The following is a 16,969-nucleotide window of genomic DNA, read 5'->3' on the forward strand; positions in this document are numbered from 1 at the left end:
CGGTTGTGGGCTCCGGGCCCGCCCCAGCACAGGTGCAAACCCGCACTAGACTTTCGAGGCCGCCATGACACCTAGCACCGGAGGTGAAGTTGGTACGGACCATTCGGGAATGGCGGGGGTCCTTCGAGAACGCGACGGTATAAACAGCAGTTACGCAATAGTAGAGACAGAGGAATCTTTTTATGGCTGAAATGAGAACGCATGATCTTGGAAAGTTGTACGTGTGAATTAGGACAAAAACGGTGATTACGCGGGGAATGGTATAGCCTCCCGCACCGGAAGAAGGGCATGTAACGTTATGCCAGAAACTGGAATTCGTTCGGACTGCGCAGGCTCGGCTTCCGCCATGTTAAAAATGGGTGGATCCTTAAGCTGGGACGGGGGAGAGAAGCATTTTTGTGTGGGTGTATGTACTTTAAACGAAATAAGTTTGTTGAAAGACTTAGAAAAAATAAAGGATGTCTGTGGAAAAACTGACATGTAAGTGGTTCTGAATGCTGGTTTTGAGAGAATAACACGTGAATCACTGCACATGAGTAAAATCCTGAGGGCGGGTGCTGGCCGGGCCCTAGACTTCTCTAGAGGGGCGTTCTCTGGCGTTCCGAGGGGGCTGTGGAAACTGGTGGATCGCTGTGGTCATGTCGGTTGGCGCTTTTGTAAAAAGTAACATCTATGCGAGCTGTTGGTGTACTGAAAGTGTCCGGTACCCAGTTCTTAAAATAGTTCACAGTTTAATCTTCTGCACTAATCTATAGAACCACCTCTTGTCCCCGAGGCCGGATTAGTCTACGGGGACTATTTGTTGTCATCCAAGAGTTAATACAGTGTTTAACCATTTCATTTATTTGCTGCTTTTTGGTATTCTTCCTCTCTTGCTTTCCGCCACTCCACACTAGATTCCAAGCTCCAAATCACAGGAACCAGGTCTCTTATTCCTTGTTTTATCCGTAACACCTACCACAGATGTTCAGGAATGTTTTGGCTGGGAAAAAAGAGGAAAAAAAGCATCACAGTTCACCTCTCCCGCTTCATCTTTCTTTAGTTACCCTGAAACTTTGCATAAGTGGTCAGCATTGCCTGAAGTGCTCTCCCCTTACTTTTCTGACTGGGAGCTCATATTAATATTTAAAAACACAGATCAGCGATCTCTACCATGCAGTCTTTCTTGACTTTCTTCTCTCTCCAGTAATCTTCCTTCCACGGTGTCTCTAAATGTCTGTAGGTGCTTCTGTAACTGTTACATTGCATTGAAATAATGTATTTGTTTACTTGGAAGTATTTTTTTCACTGTAAGTTTCAGAGTGCAGGGCACTCCGCTCTGAGTTGTATCCGCTACTCCTAAAAAGCTGTGTGACATTTAGTTAAGACAAAAACATTAGAATTATGGAGTCCACACCCCCGCCTGAGGTTTTTGACATTAACGTCCAGTTGAAGATAATTTGTCTTTCAAACCCTCATACAAAGTATTTTTCCTCTCTTCTTACTTTGTCTTCAGCAGTTAGCTAACTTACAAGATCGAGAATGGTTAACAGAGCTTTTCCAACAAAGCAACGTCAGTATGCAGAAAATGCTCCCAGAAATTGATCAGAATAAGGACCGCATGTTGGAGATCTTGGAAGGAAAGGGACTGAGTTTCTTACTCCCACTCCTCAAATTGGAGAAGGAACTGTTAAAGCAAATAAAGTTGGATCCATCCCCTCAAACCATATATAAGTGGATTAAAGACAACATGTCTTCCAAACTTCATGTAGGTAAAAGATCTGTGAACATCTTAATGCCTAGCATCTTATATTTCTAGTGAAGTAAACCCACTCAGTGATGAAACAGAGTCTTCCTCTGCTCCTTCCAAAGAACAGAGCAGGAAAAACAAGCCAGTAATGCAGAAATTCGTTCATGATCACGTTGAGCTACAAGTCACTGCCCTCTATGCGCTTCAGGTGCACTGATACAAGAGCAACTTCCCAAAAGGCATGTTACTCTGTGTTTTTTTCACTTCTATGACATGGAAATTACTTAAGAAGATGCTTTCTTGGCTTGGAAAGAAGATATAACCCAAGAGTTTACAGGGAAAGGCAAGGCTTTGTTCCAGTTGAATCAGTGGCTAACCTGGCTAGAAACTGCTGAAGAAGAATCAGAGGAAGAAGCTGACTAAAAGAACCAGCCAAAGCCTTAAGTTGTGCAAAACATACTGTTGCTGTGATGTAACTGCACTTGACCTAACCACTGTGAAAATTCATTCCACTGTAATGTTTTCACAATATTTAAAGCACATCAATTAGTATTTCCTTCTGCGTAAGGTTTTTTTGTAGTGTAATGTCTTAATCATAGGCTACCATCAAATATTTTAGGAGTATCTTCAATGTTTAGATAGTATATTAGCAGCATGCAGTAATTACATTGTAATTTCTCAGGCGGAGGCAGTCTATTGCAAGGACCTTCTTTGCTGCCAGTTATCATAGGCTGTTTTAAGTTAGAAAACGGAAGAGCAACAATGAATACTGTAGAAATGCACTTTGCTCAGTAATACTTGAGTTGTTGCAATATTTGATTATCCATTTGGTTGTTACAGAAAAATTCTTAACTGTAATTGATAGTTGCTGCCGTAATAGTATATTGCCTGTATTTCTACCTTTAGTGATGGTTTTTTTGTTTTTTTTTAGTGATGGGTTTTATGTGCTAGATTTTTTTTAAAGTTTTATTTTTTATTCACCAAACTACTTGGTTTTTTTTAAATTATGTCTTTTGCTTGTAGTGTCTTGTTGTAGAAAGCCTTACTCATCTCACAGTTACAGTCTCCTTTATTTTATTTTATTTTATTTTTTGCGGTACACGGGCCTCTCACTGTTGTGGCCTCTCCTGTTGCAGAGCACAGGCTCCGGACAGGCAGGCTCAGCGGCCATGGCTCACAGGCTGAGCCGCTCCGCAGCATGTGGGATCTTCCCGGACCGGGGCACGAACCCGTGTCCCCTGCATCAGCAGGCGGACTCTCAACCACTGCGCCACCAGGGAAGCCCCGTATGTGCTAGATTTTAATAACCTTGAGCCTGGGCAGGTGCACAAGTCTTTTTAAAAGAAACATGGTTTACTTGCACAAAACTGATCAGTTTTGAGAGATCGTAAATGCCCTTGAAGTGGTCTTTGTGGTTGTGAAACAGATGGTGGGAATTTGAATTGCTCCCTCTTATTATAGTATTGAAATTAAGTCTACTTAATTTATCAAGTATATATACTTGATATATTATATATATATACTATATATACTTGTATCTATCAATAAACATTGTGATACTTGAAAAAAAAACCGTTTGGTTTAGAATTATGAACCATTAGAATTATGGAGTCCACACACCCACCTGAGGTTTTTGACATTAACTTACATTTGAAGATAATTTGTCTTTCAAACCCTTATACAAAGTAACTTAAGATAAAGGACTCTTAGTCCCACTGTCCTGGGAAGCTAGAGATCTCTTTTCTAGCGGTAGTATATGGCCACTAAATATTGGGTGAACTGAATATGTTGAAATTAGTAGTAAAAGCCTAGGACAAAACGTTGACCCGACTGCTGGGAGAGCAGTGATGACCCGGAGAGGTATGCCAACAGTTTTTCTATCACTACCAAACCTACCCTTCCCCCGCCGCCCCAGCCCCCCGCCCCCCCACCAAGCTCTGACCCAGGCCGGCTGGGGCTTGGAAGGTTTGGAGGGGACAGAATCAATTTAGCCTGGGGACGTGTCCCCCACGGTTTAACAGTCTCCAGGCGGAGCAGGGGAACCAGGTGGCTGAGTACCCAGGCCAGGTATAGGCGAGCCCTGGGAACTGCCGGGCGTCCTGCGGCCTCCAGGTCGGCAGGGGGCGCCCCCGGACGCGTGGCCTTGTCCCGCGGCCGTAGTGGGGCGGGGCCGCGCTTGGCCGTTGGCGAAGGGCGGGCGGAGGGCTCGGCCTGAGAGGTGGAGTCCGGGCCAGGCAGCCAGTCGCCCTGTTTCTGCGCTAGGCGACCGCCGCCACTTCTTCGGACCGCGAAGAGCCGCGCTGGAGCGCTGTGCGTCTCCCCCACGCAAGCCCGGGAGCCCGCTTTCCTGAGTTAGAGTCCGTCGGCCGCAGGTGGGGAGCGGGCCTGGTGGGGTGTGGCCGGGGCTGGGTTCTCGGCCCTGGGGAGAGGGCAGGGCTTCGCCGTGGGCGGATGTCTCGCGGCGGCCGGGCTGGCCGAGGTCCCGGGGAATGGGGTCACGGGGTTGGGGTGGAGGTAGCGGTTCCCCGCCGACTGAGGTCTCGCGGCCGCCGGGCTAGGGGCGGTGCCCGAGTTACGGGGTTGGAGTCTAGCAGCAGCAGGGCCGAGGGACCCGGGACCGGGACGAGGCTCACTGTGCGTGAGGGTCTCGCTGTTGCAATGCCGGCCCGGGGCGGTGCCTTGGTTGTGCGGTCTGGACTCGGGTCTGGACCCCGGGGCCGCAGCTGCAGCCACAGCCTCGGGTGCTGTTGAGACCCGGTTGCCTGACAACGCGCTGACGCTTCCTAAGGAAGCCGCCACCCACAGTGCCCACAGACCAGTTGTGCCTCGGTTTTCGTGCCTTACCTCCCCATCAGCCGCCCTCCGCTGCTTGGCTAAGCCTCCGAAGCACCTTTCCTTTTACTCGGTGCGGGTTAGTGGTTAACGTTTATTGAGTGCTTGTGCACCTAACGCTGCTTCTCAGTGATTTGCTTTGCAAGTAAAATTTAATTACCACAGCCCTGTGAGGTCGGTGCTGTTATTAATCCTGTTTCCCTTCGGCTCCTTGAGCTTGAACCTCTTCTTTCTAATTGTCTTGATTTTGGCATTGTTACCTGGGATTGGAATCCCTTTTTTAGTAAATGTTAGCAATGGGACTCATCTTTTGAGAGGGGGTGGCTCTCAAGATTATAGGATTAAGAAGTTTAACTTAGATTTTTGGGAAGACTAATTTCTTTTTTTTCTTTCTTTTTTTGTTGGGGGGAGACTAATTTCTAAAGTAAACCACTACCTAGTTTCTAAACACCTCAGGAAATGCTAGAGCCAAATAGTAACCAATATGCGTTTGTAAAAAGCCAATTATCCTCAGAGAGGTTCGACTTTATATGAAAGAATGGCTTTTCATGTTGACAAGCAAAAAGGAATCCCATGGTAACCAATAGGCTGCTGCTTTCTTTTCTGCATATTTTTTCTTACTAGGAGTAAACTGACTTTCTGCTGGTTAAGTTTATGCTGAATGCTCCCTAGGGATGAAATTTTGGGTCTCCTGCAGTACAGATAACCTACTGGAAGGGAGGTAAATTGATAGGGTAAATTGAAAACAGGTGCTTTCAGTATAGTGTTTCTCAAATGAAGTTTTTAGACATGTGATTTAACTATTTCAAACTTTGAGAAGATTTCAGATTATCCCTTTAACGTCATTCTCACTTAAGTTCTGATTACTTTCCAGAGTGGGAGATAGAAGTGTTTGAATAAATGTTTCGGCAATTTTGCATAACCAAAGGTTATCTAATTTATGTTACTGTCCTTAGTCACCATTAATGATGTATTGTTAACAGCTGCTAACAGACTTAGTTGTGCCTTTATATATTTGCGCTCTCTCTGTATCCTGATCCTCAACCTCCTTTCTCCCCCCAGTAACATGGTATTTACTTCTTAGCAACATTTAGAGGGTTTTGTCAAAATTTGTATGTGCCCTTGGAAGTTGCTCATGTGGATGTCATCTGCCAGGAGAAAAAGATTGGGCACCTTTCATTTGGTGGAAAGATCTCCAGATGGTTGGGAAATGAGAAACATAGTTCTGGTTCAGCTCATCCCTCCCTCTCTTTCTTCTAAGGCTTTTTCACAGGCTTCCCCCTGCACCCCACAGCCATATGTAATCACACCCTGCTACTCTGTTCTCCTATGTTAGGGTCTCTTTCCTGACAACCTCTTCTTTTATAGCTTTAAAGATTATTTAAAAAACTGTTAACCCTTTTTTCTCCAACCTGGACTCTACTCTGAATTCCAGACTTATTCAAATTGTTTTCTTGATTCTGCTACTGGGTCCTATATGGGTGGGTATCAGTCCCTAACTCTCAGTCTGGCTAGACTGAGCCACTGTGACAGGGGACATAATCTTGCCCAAATTTGAGGGCAAGGATCATATTTTATACTTTTCATCCCCCTAACATCTTGAACAGTGTCCACCTTTGGGATGGGAGTTATTTTCCATTCCTAATTCTATAGAGGGGTGGAAATTTGCATTTCACTGGAGAGGGCAAAGGATGGGAGCAACATTTCCCCTTCTCTTTGTGATTGGTGAGATTGGGAAAAGGAATTGGGCATACTCAGTTCTTTCTGGATCCTCTCTGTTTATTAGATTGACTCAGGCTTTGCAGAATGATTATGTTCTGGTCTACTTATATTTTCATCTATATAATAAGCACGAAGGGCCTAAGTTTAAGATTTAAAGATGTTGATTTGGATTATGATAAACAAGTATCAATTATTGTCTATTTGAATCCCAATGTATTTTGGAGGCTTTTAAAAAAAAGTGAGTACTGATGTATACAAAGACTTTAACTGAGTTAACCCAATAAAATGTACTTAGAATATTCCTTTCCCCTAATGAGAATTAATAAAACAGCTATGATTTATTGATTTCTAAGTGTCAAAGGTGCCATACATTTTGTATCATTTTTTCTTCATAGCAACTCTAGAGTAGATACTTTCATTTTACAGATGAAGAAACTGAGGGATAGAGAGGTTAAGGAACACATTGAGGTCAATCACGTAGAGTCATGAAATTGGTTTCAAATAGGTTTCAATAGGTCTTTCAGTTAAACTGATTTTCTGAAAACTATTTATCATCTACATACTATGTACACAGCTACTAGGGGGGAAAAAACCTGGTAATAATATCTTGGAAAAAGTGTGAGTGATGTTATATTGTAGAGTGAAGAATAAAGAATCCCATTTAGGTTTCCTTAAGCTGATCTTTCTTATAACTTAATCTTTAAATTGTAAACATTTTTACTTTATTTTGTACTTAGGTTGTATCCATTAATTCAATTTCTGTGATTCATTAAGTAATTCTTGAATAATTTTGTAGTTGAAATATGTTTTATATAAGTTGTCACATGTGTTTAGGAGTGAGAAGGAGAAAAATGGCCATGACAGCTAGAGGATGGCCTGTACTATCACCAAGGGCTTGATGTTGCTGGGAACTGGCCTGACAATACTGCTTAGTCTTGGTGTTCTTCTGTTGAAGATAAGCAATTGCACAGAAAATCAACATCAGACAAAGTTGCTCTGTGTCCATGATGGAGCAAGAGAAAAACAGTACCACTCCATAGTTATGTCCAAACATAGACGAAACATGAATGTTGTCCCAGCCACAAAATGCCAGACACCTCTCCCAACTGATTATGATTGCTGCTGCTTTACCTAGTTACAGCTTCGCTGTGGGTGAGATTTACTAAGATGTCCAATCAAAGAATTACGCTCACTTCCTGACAGCATTTAATCCTGAGCAGAGCTCTGCTCCCTTAAACCCTCCCCCAAATCACCTAATACAAGCCCCAAACCTGTAAGTCTTTTCTAACACCTTCTTAATAAGATACTCCAGAGTACCCCATGGTGGGCATTGACGTCTCGCAATGCAATGAGTAATAAATCCAACTAGTTTAACTATAGTAGTGTTCCTGGTATTCTTTGTCTGGAGGGCATTGCCAGGAGAAAGGTTATTAGTATCTTTGACTCTTCAATTTAGTATTAGAGATACTATATTCTAATCGGATTAGACAGGGCAAAATTAGAGATAATTAAATATGTACTTATATCTGATAAATTTCATGTTTTAGCTATGGCATGTTTTATGCTCACTACCACTGTTTAAAAATGTGTTTTATTGCTGTGATTACTGTTATGTGAAATCAATTCTAGAATTTATAATTGATGTTAAATTATTATAGTACAGGGAAATTCAAGTATCTATAAATTCAAAGTCTGGTTAAAACTAAGAAGTGAACATGTTAAACTAATAATTGTTAACAGACGTTAGATAGCTCAGAGTGAAAGAGGCCTGTTAAACATTTTTTTTTTAGATTTCATGACGTTTCTGTTTAAATTCTTCATGAAATCTTATAGCAAATTATATTATTATATATGTATTATCCCACCATTATCTTTTATTTTTTTCAGACATAAAATATTTAGGGAAATTAGGGGATTTTAAGAAGTGATTTTCTTTAACTTGAAAACTCTGCTGTTGAACTGTTTTGAATTTTTACTAGGAAAAATCTTTTGTGACAAATTGCACTTTAAAAATGGCTAAAGTATATTAACTTTTCTTGGTTTGTAATATATTTTGCTAAGGCCATATTTTAAAATCATTGTTCTTTTTGGAAGTAAATAATAGAATGAAGTTCACGTTATGTACTACTTAACCGATATAAGTTTCAATACATTTCTTTTAGGTAAAACTTGCTTTTCTACATTTTACAAATTATTATTGTCCTCCAAACGTTAAATTCAGTGGATGCTTTTTTCTCTAGCTCTTGCATTTGATATTGTTTACTACTTTTTTTCTCGTATCTTTTTTTTTTCCTCTGCAAATTATTTTGACTGGGTTTTGCTTTATATCCTCTTTTAATTATTCCTCCTTTGTACTTTTTTTCCAGCTTCAATTCTTCTGTTTCCCCCTCAAGTTAACATTCCCATCATTTAGTTCTGGGTCATCTTTTTTCACTGTATACCTTCATTTACCACAGCTTCAACTATTATTTTTAAAATTGTTGACTTTTAAATAAACATTTCTAATGTGGTTCTCTTGAATTTGAGTCTTGAATCTGCTGGACATTTCCATTAGCATGTCTGACTAGCTGTAACTTAACACAGCTAAAGCAAACCTTTCCACACCAGCCAGCTTCTTTTGACTTATTTTTGTCCAGAATTCTGTTCACGTTTAGTTTCCAGGACTTAAAACCTGGCTCCTTTCTTGCCACACATTGAATTAGTCAGTAAGTTTTATGGGTTTTTGAAAGATGTATTTAAAAAAAAATTAATTTCAATGAGGAAAGGATAGATAGTCTTTTCAAAAAATGGTGCTGAAATAATTTCCATATGCAAACAAAATTGAACCTTGATGACCTTGCCTTACACCGTTTGCAAAAACTAACTTGAAATGGATCATAGGTATAAGATGTAAGAAATAATGCATGTAAGAGAGAAACTTATAAAAATTCTAAAAGAAAACATAGAAGAAAATATTTGTGATCTCAGGTTAGGCAAAAACTTACATAGGATACAAAAAGCACAAACAACTGATTAAAAATTGATGAAAAATGGATAAATTGAATTTCATAAAATTTAAAAACTTTTGCTCTTAAGAAGACATCACCACACATGTTTATAGCAGCTTTATTTATAATTGCCAAAATCTGGAAGCAGCCAAGCTAGCCTTCAGTGGGGTAAAGGAATGGATAAATCGTGGTACATCCAGACAGTGGAATACTATTCAGCACTACAAAGAAATGAACTAGCAAGCCATGAAAAGACAATGAGAAACCTTAGTAGTACGTGTAAGTGAAATAAGCCAATCTGAATAGGCTATATACTGTATGGTTACAACCATATGACATTCTGGAAAAGGCAAAACTATGGAGACATTAAAAAGGTCAGTGATTGCCAGAGATTAGAGGGGAGGGAGGAGTGAATAGGTGGAACACAGAGTACTTTCAGGGCAGTGAAACAACTCTATATGATATAGTAAAGGTGGATACGTAGCGTACGTGTGTCCAGACCCATAGAATGTTCAACACCAAGAGTGAACCCTGATTTAAACTGTGGACTTAAGGTGATAATGATGTGACAATGTAGGTTCATCAGTTGTAACATGTGCCATTCTGATGGAGGATATTGATAATGGGGGAGACTATGCATGAGTCAGGGCAGTGGATATATGGGAAACCTGTACCATATGCTCAGTTTTGATGTGAAGCTAAACCTGCTCTAAAAAATAAAGTATTAAAAAAAGACATTATTAAGAAAATTTTAAAACAAACCACAGACTTGGAGAAAATATTTACAAAACATGTTTGATGAAGGACTTGTATCCAGTGTACATAAAATTTTTTTTTACATCTCAATAAGAAAACAGTTTTAAAAATGGGCAGAAGATTTGAAGACTTTGTGCCAATGGTTATATATATGGATATAGGAATAACAACATGAAAAGATGCTAAACATCATAGTCATTAGAGAAATGCAAATTAAAACCACAATGAGATACTTCTATATACCCGATAGAATGGCTATAAAAAGACTGAATATACCAAGCATTAGTGAGGATGTATAGAAATTACAATCCTTATACGCTGCTGGTTGGAATGAGAGGAACAGTTTGGCAGTTTCTCACAGCGTTAAACAGAGTTACAGATAACTCAGCAATTCCATTCCTAGGTATCTATCAAAGAGAATTGAAAACACACAGAAGCCTCTGCATAGATGTTCATAGCAGTATTATTATTTAAAAAAATTTATTTATTTATTTTTGGCTGCGTTGGGTCTTGGTTGTTGTGCGTGGGCTTTCTCTAGTTTCAGTGAGCGGAGCCTACTCCTTGTTGCCGTGCATGGGCTTCTCATTGCGGTGGCTTCTCTTGTTGTGGAGCACGGGCTTTAGGCGCGCAGGCTTCACTAGTTGTGTCACGTGGGCTCAGTAGTTGTGGCTCGCAGGCTCTAGAGTGCAGGCTCAGTAGTTGTGGCGCACAGGCTTAGTTGCTCTGTGGCATGTGGGATCTTCCCACACCAGGGCTCGAACCCGTGTCCCCTGCATTGGCAGGTGGATTCTTAACCACTGCGCCACCAGGGAAGCCCCAATAGCAGCATTATTCTTAAGTAAGCCCCAAAATAGAAGCAACTCAAATGTCTAGCAATGTGTGAATAATAAACAAAATATGATATTTCCATATAATTGAATACTATTTAGTAATAAAAAACAACTACTTACTGATAGATGCAATACAGGGATGAATCTTGGAAACATTACATTAAGTTAAAGAAGCCAACATAAAAGACTACATCTTATATGATCCATTTATATTACATTTCCAGATTAGGCAAAATTATAGAGACAGAAAACATCTTACAGTGCCTGAGCCAGGGGTGGGAGTGAAGCTGGACTATAAAGGAGCATGAGAGAACTTTTTTGGGTGATGGAAGTATGCTTGTGGTAATAATTGTACAACTGTATGAATTTACTAAAACTTATGGAACCTTTCACTAAAATGGGTGAATTTTATGGCATATAAGTTGTTCCTCAAAAAATCAACAACTTGGGGCTTCCCTGGTGGCACAGTGGTTGAGAGTCCGCCTGCCGATGCAGGGGACACGAGTTCGTGTCCCGGTCTGGGAAGATCCCACATGCCACAGAGCGGCTGGGCCCATGAGCCATGGCCGCTGAGCCTGCGCATCCAGAGCCTGCGCTCTGCAATGGGAGAGGCCACAACAGTGAGAGGCCCACGTACCACAAAAAAAATAAAATAAAATAAACAACTTACGATTTTAAAAATCCAAGACTTACTGAAAAGAAATAATTCATGAGTTCTTACTAATAATAAGCTGAAAATAAATATGGACAAAGGAAGGGCTCTTTAGAATAGAATGATTAGTGCCAACTTGTAAATATATATGGAGGGAGTGGTGGAATTGGAAAGTCAGCATTTTGCAGGCATCTAGAATCAAAGATTCGATCAATAAAGAATCACCAATTGATGCTAAATCTTGGAAATTTTCATCAGGAGCAGGATATTTGCATGGCCTAAAAATATCTTTTTATAGACCACTTATTAGTTACAAGGAAACAGTAATGCAGAAATCAGTCTTGACCACCATGTGATAAAAAATAACATCACTAGTAAAGAGCAGGTGGACATGTGTCTCTAATTGTTGACACCTTTAGGACACATCACCACCTATGTAATATTTCTTCTGATAATGCATAACCTGAATTTACTCGTGAAGAAACATCAGGCAGACTGCAAATAGGACTGTTCTATTAAAAAGAGTGGGTGGGGCTTCCCTGGTGGCGCAGTGGTTGAGAGTCCGCCTGCCGATGCAGGGGACACGGGTTCGTGCCCCGGCCTGGGAGGATCCCACGTGCCGCGGAGCGGCTGGGCCCGCGGGCCATGGCCGCTGGGCCTGTGCGTCCGGAGCCTGTGCTCCGCAACGGGAGAGGCCACAACGGTGAGAGGCCCGCGTAATGCAAAAAAAAAAAAAAAAAAAAGAGTGGGTGGGCGGTGGGCGGTATCAAAAAATATTAGTGTCATAAAAGACAAAGTAAGGGTGTAGAAATGTTCCAAATTAAAGAAGGCTAAAGAGACGTAACAATGAAATGCTGTACCCAATCTAGACTGGCTCCTGAACTGGAGAGAGAGAAAAATATGCTGTAGAGGACACTATTAGGTCAGGTGACAACACTGGAACATGGACAGTAGATTAAAAAATCAATGTTACTGAAGTTGAGAAATACATTGAGTTTATGTCAGAGAATAATCTTTTTTAAAAATTTTTAATTTTTTTAAACTTATTTATTTTTGGCTGCATTGGGTCTTTGTTGCTGTGCGCGGGCTTTCTCTAGTTGCAGCGAGCAGGGGCTACTCTTCGTTGCAGCGTGCAGGCTTCTCGTTGTGGTGGCTTCTCTTGTTGCGGAGTACGGGACTCTAGGCACACGGGCTTCAGTAGTTGTGGCACGTGGGCTCAGTAGTTGTGGCTCGCAGGCCCTAGAGGGCAGGCTCAGTAGTTGTAGTTCACAGGCTTAGTTGCTCTGCAGCATGTGGAATCTTCTCGCACCAGGGCTCGAACCCGTGTCCCCTGCATTGGCTGTCGGATCCTTAACCACTGCACCACCAGGGAAGCCAGAGAATAATTCTTTTTTTTTTTTTTTTTTTTTGCTGTACGCGGGCCTCTCCTGTTGCGGAGCGAAGGCTCCGGACGCGCAGGCTCAGCGGCCATGGCTTACGGGCCCAGCCGCTCTGCGGCATTTGGGATCTTCCCGGACCAGGGCACGAACCGTGTCCCCTGCATTGGCAGGCGGACTCTCAACCACTGTGCCACCAGGGAAGCCCCTGAGAATAATTCTTCATACACACTGAAACGTTTAGGGGTAAAGGACTAGGATATATGTAATTCACCCTCTGAATGACCTTAGAAAAAATTGTGTAAAGAGAACAAACTTGTGTGCACAAAGGTAAAGCAAGTGTTGCAAAATCTTAGCAATAGGGAATGGATAAGGAGTATGCAGGTGTTCTTTATACTATTCATATTGTAACATTTTTGTAAGTTCAAAATTACCTCCAAATAGTAAAAGAAACTTTAAAAAAAAGTGCTTTGACTTCAGGGATTTTTTTGTGTATATGTGTGGATGGTGGTGATGGTTCATTTTCTTTTTTATTTCTTATATTTTAAAGTAGGTTGTAGGTTTTGGGGGGAGTTAGGATTGAAAGCAGGTAGGCAAATTTCATTCAAGCTTGTTTGAAGTTCTCAATTTGATAACTGAGATTGAATACTAAATGTAGACTAAGCCTGTGTGTTAATAATTAGCCTAAAGATATTCTGATACAGCTATGTTCACTGAAGGGTTTTAAAAAATTTATTAAAAAATTTTGTTTTTTAGTATCTGCAACATGACTGATAATTTGGATGAATTTATTGAAGAGCGAAAAGCCAAATTGGCCAGAGACAAAACAGAATTGGAAAGTGATCCACCTTACATGGAAATGAAGGTAATTCAATTTTTTAATGAGTCAGTATCTTAAACATTTTTGAAATCTACAAAAGTACATTTATTAGAATAGTTTTTTTGTGTGTATTTTTCAGAATATACATTTGTTAAAAAGTTTCTGAAAGCAGTGTCTGAAAAAGCTTTCCTACATTTGATAGTTATTGAGACTGTGCTGGGCTCTGAGAATATAGCACTAATCTAGACAAATGTGGCACTTTCTGTCATGGGCTCAGTGTATGTAATAAGGTATAGAATGTAGATTAATCTGTGCCATATGGTCCATCCTAATTAGAGTAACCGTATATATTGGCTTGCGCAAGACAGTTCTGCTTTGCTTGTTGTCCCAGTGTGTCGTCTGGTTTAAGCATTTGTCCTGGACAAAGTTATCCTGATTGAAATGATAAAAAATATGGACACCCTAATTATATAGGAATTTTACCCATATAGCTAATATTTATCATGGGCTAACTATGGATGAGGCATAGTCTTTAGAGGTTACATTGATACTTTGCATGAATCTATGAGATAAGTAGTTATTATTGTCATTTTCCAAATGAGTAAACTGAGGCATGGTGACGTTAAGTAATGAGACTTAGGTGACAGAGTTAGTAGAACTAGGCTTTGATCCCTGGCAGCCTGAATCCAGTGCTTGTTCTCTTCACCGTCGCACAAGTTTGCTTTCCTTCTGTAATATCTGCCTTTTACAAGGAGCTGTGCCAAGGACTTCACATGTATTACATCATTGAATCATAAAATCCCAGTGAAGTAGGCTGAATTTTTGTTGTTTTACAGATCCAGTAAGTGAGGCTTAAAAGGGTTAAGTAATTTGTCCAGGTACACACAGTAGTGGATTCAAGATTGGAACCTTTATGTGTCCAGCTCCACAGTTTATGCTCTTGACCACTCTCCAGTACTTAGGACTAACTGACAGTGTACAGCTTTATTATAATTTCTAATATTATAGTAGATAGGTAATAATCTTTAAGTCTTAGGTCAAGTATCACCCTCTCAATCAGGCCTTGCACTCCCTCCCTCATCATTTCTGGGACTCCTCACACTGTTCTGTTTCTTTCTATTGCTCCTCTGTATCACTCACTACATATAACATAATCTAATTACATATTATGTTTATTGTTTGTCGCCACAGTAGTTTATAAGCTCTGTGATGGCAGAGATTCTTTTGTATTTTTTTCACTCATATGTTTTTGATGCCCAGGACAGTGCCTGTTTCAGAAACTCAGTGAGTATTTGTTGATAAGTCAGTGAGCTAAATAATAGAACATTGCAATATTAAATACCTTTGGTTAACTCCTCAAACCTTACATTTAAATCTCTTCTATGGTGTACCATGTAATTTCATCAAGTTGTTTAATAAAAGTACTGAGATGAATTGTAAATTTTGTGGGTTTTTTCCCCCTCTGATTTTGTAAATATTATGTCTCTTTCAGGGAACATCATCAGAGAAGCTTTCTGAAAACAGTAAAATATTAATCTCCATGGCTAAGGAAAACATACCACCAAATAGTCAACAGACCAAGGGTTCCTTAGGTATGTCATTAGGTGTGCTAAACTGATTTTAAGATATTCTTATCCGGCTGTCATGAAAGAGCTTTGTCTTGTCAGAAAAAAAGGTAAATTTGGAATCCTAGTAAATAACTCTTTCCTTTCTGGAATCTTACATGTGACAGTATGGTCTACATATGAAATATAACGTATACTGAGAACCTTCTTCCCATTTTAACTGCTATTGTCTTGGTTATGATTTATAGAAATCATAGCAATAAGTATGTATCAAAATTGAAAATTTTGAATGGAATGTGTGTGTGAGAGAGAAAGTGTATTAATTGTGGAATAAACGTGGTGGACTTGTTTTTATTTAAAAATCAAAGACATATGCTTAAGGGATACAAAATACTATTGATAACTATATTAGAATTGTAAATAAGTTAATATTTAGCTATATTGAGTCTTTGGTTATGGTTTGGCATGAAAATATTTGGGAAACTTTACCTCATTTTGGCTTGTTGGTAGGTGTACATTTTTTTTTTAAAGAAAATGTATGAATATTTTAAAAGTGTATCTTGTGAATTACTGATGACGACTGAAACTTTCACATAATGGAAGTCAAATATGATGAGTTGCATTTGGTTAAAGCATTGTTCTCATGTGGATGATTTTTCATGGCCATGGGTTTACTCCTAAATTGTTAGCTGCTTTGCATTTGTATTCCACTGGGAATACAAGGGGATGTTGGCCAAGAAACTGAGCAGATAGTGGGCTCTCTGTCTCTACTAGAAAAACAGCTCAAAGTGAATGCCATACTTTTAGTATCTCATATATAGATAATGCTTTCTATTCTGAGTCTGTTACAAATTATTGGCCAATATACAGGTTTAGTAAATTTAAGCATTATATTTTGGTTAAGTGCCTTAATCTCTAAGGCACTCAGTTTCTTTATCTGTAACATAAAGAAGTTGGATTATCTTCTAGCCCTAAATTTTTATGGATTGAAAAATTTAATTATTCCAACAGGTAATGTCTTTAAAAGTTAGATAGTACGTTCTCTCAAGCACTAAGGTCAGACAGAATGACTGAAATTCTGGAGTTACAGGTTGCTTTGGACTGCGGCTCTCATGCCTTTGCAACCCGGCACAAGTTATTTAAGCTCTTTGTTTCCTCATCTTAAGAATTGCATCTATCTTAAAAGGTTATTGTGGCAATAATTGAATACATATGAAAAGATGACTGGCACATAATTGGTGGATAATAAATTTTAATTTCCTGACTTCTTTCACATTTTTTTAAACTAGGTTTTTGATTTTTAAGAATTATATTAAAAATTATTCTTTGACTATTACATTCACAAATGATGGAGAGTTTAAAGTCCAACTTACAGTCAGTGACTTCTCCCTCTTCCTTAATTGGTATCCCTTAGGGCTCTATCCTAGGCCTCCTTTTCATTTCATATACTTCCTGAATGACTCATTCACTCACAGGGCTTTATTTCATCAGTGCGTTCACTATTCCTAAATCTCTATCCCTAGTTCCCATTGCTTTTATGAACTCCAGACCCATATATCTAATATTTTAATATCTGTCCTTGGATGTTGTGAGCTTAGAATCAACATGTGCAAAATGAACTTTACTCCTCTCAAACTTTTACTGAGCTGGCTGCATGGTCATCCTCGACTCCTCTCTTCCTTTTTGTATCCCATAGCAAA

At 39.8% G+C, this 16,969-nt stretch overlaps 1 protein-coding gene across 1 annotated transcript in view; it reads left to right on the plus strand.

The window, feature by feature from the left end:
* Positions 1-3,992: 3,992 nt before the first annotated feature.
* CSPP1 (centrosome and spindle pole associated protein 1) overlaps positions 3,993-16,969 on the plus strand; it is a 115,319-nt gene continuing 102,342 nt past the window's right edge. Inside the window, exons 1-3 of the mRNA XM_082858650.1 lie at positions 3,993-4,101; positions 13,641-13,749; positions 15,197-15,296. Of these exons, the coding sequence (XP_082714776.1) occupies positions 13,651-13,749; positions 15,197-15,296 (199 nt within the window). The 5' untranslated portion in view covers positions 3,993-4,101; positions 13,641-13,650. The remainder of the gene's footprint in view (positions 4,102-13,640; positions 13,750-15,196; positions 15,297-16,969) is intronic.

This window comes from Leucopleurus acutus, assembly GCF_964270905.1.
Source record: "Leucopleurus acutus genome assembly, chromosome: 17".
In the NCBI taxonomy this organism is placed as follows: domain Eukaryota; kingdom Metazoa; phylum Chordata; class Mammalia; order Artiodactyla; family Delphinidae; genus Leucopleurus; species Leucopleurus acutus.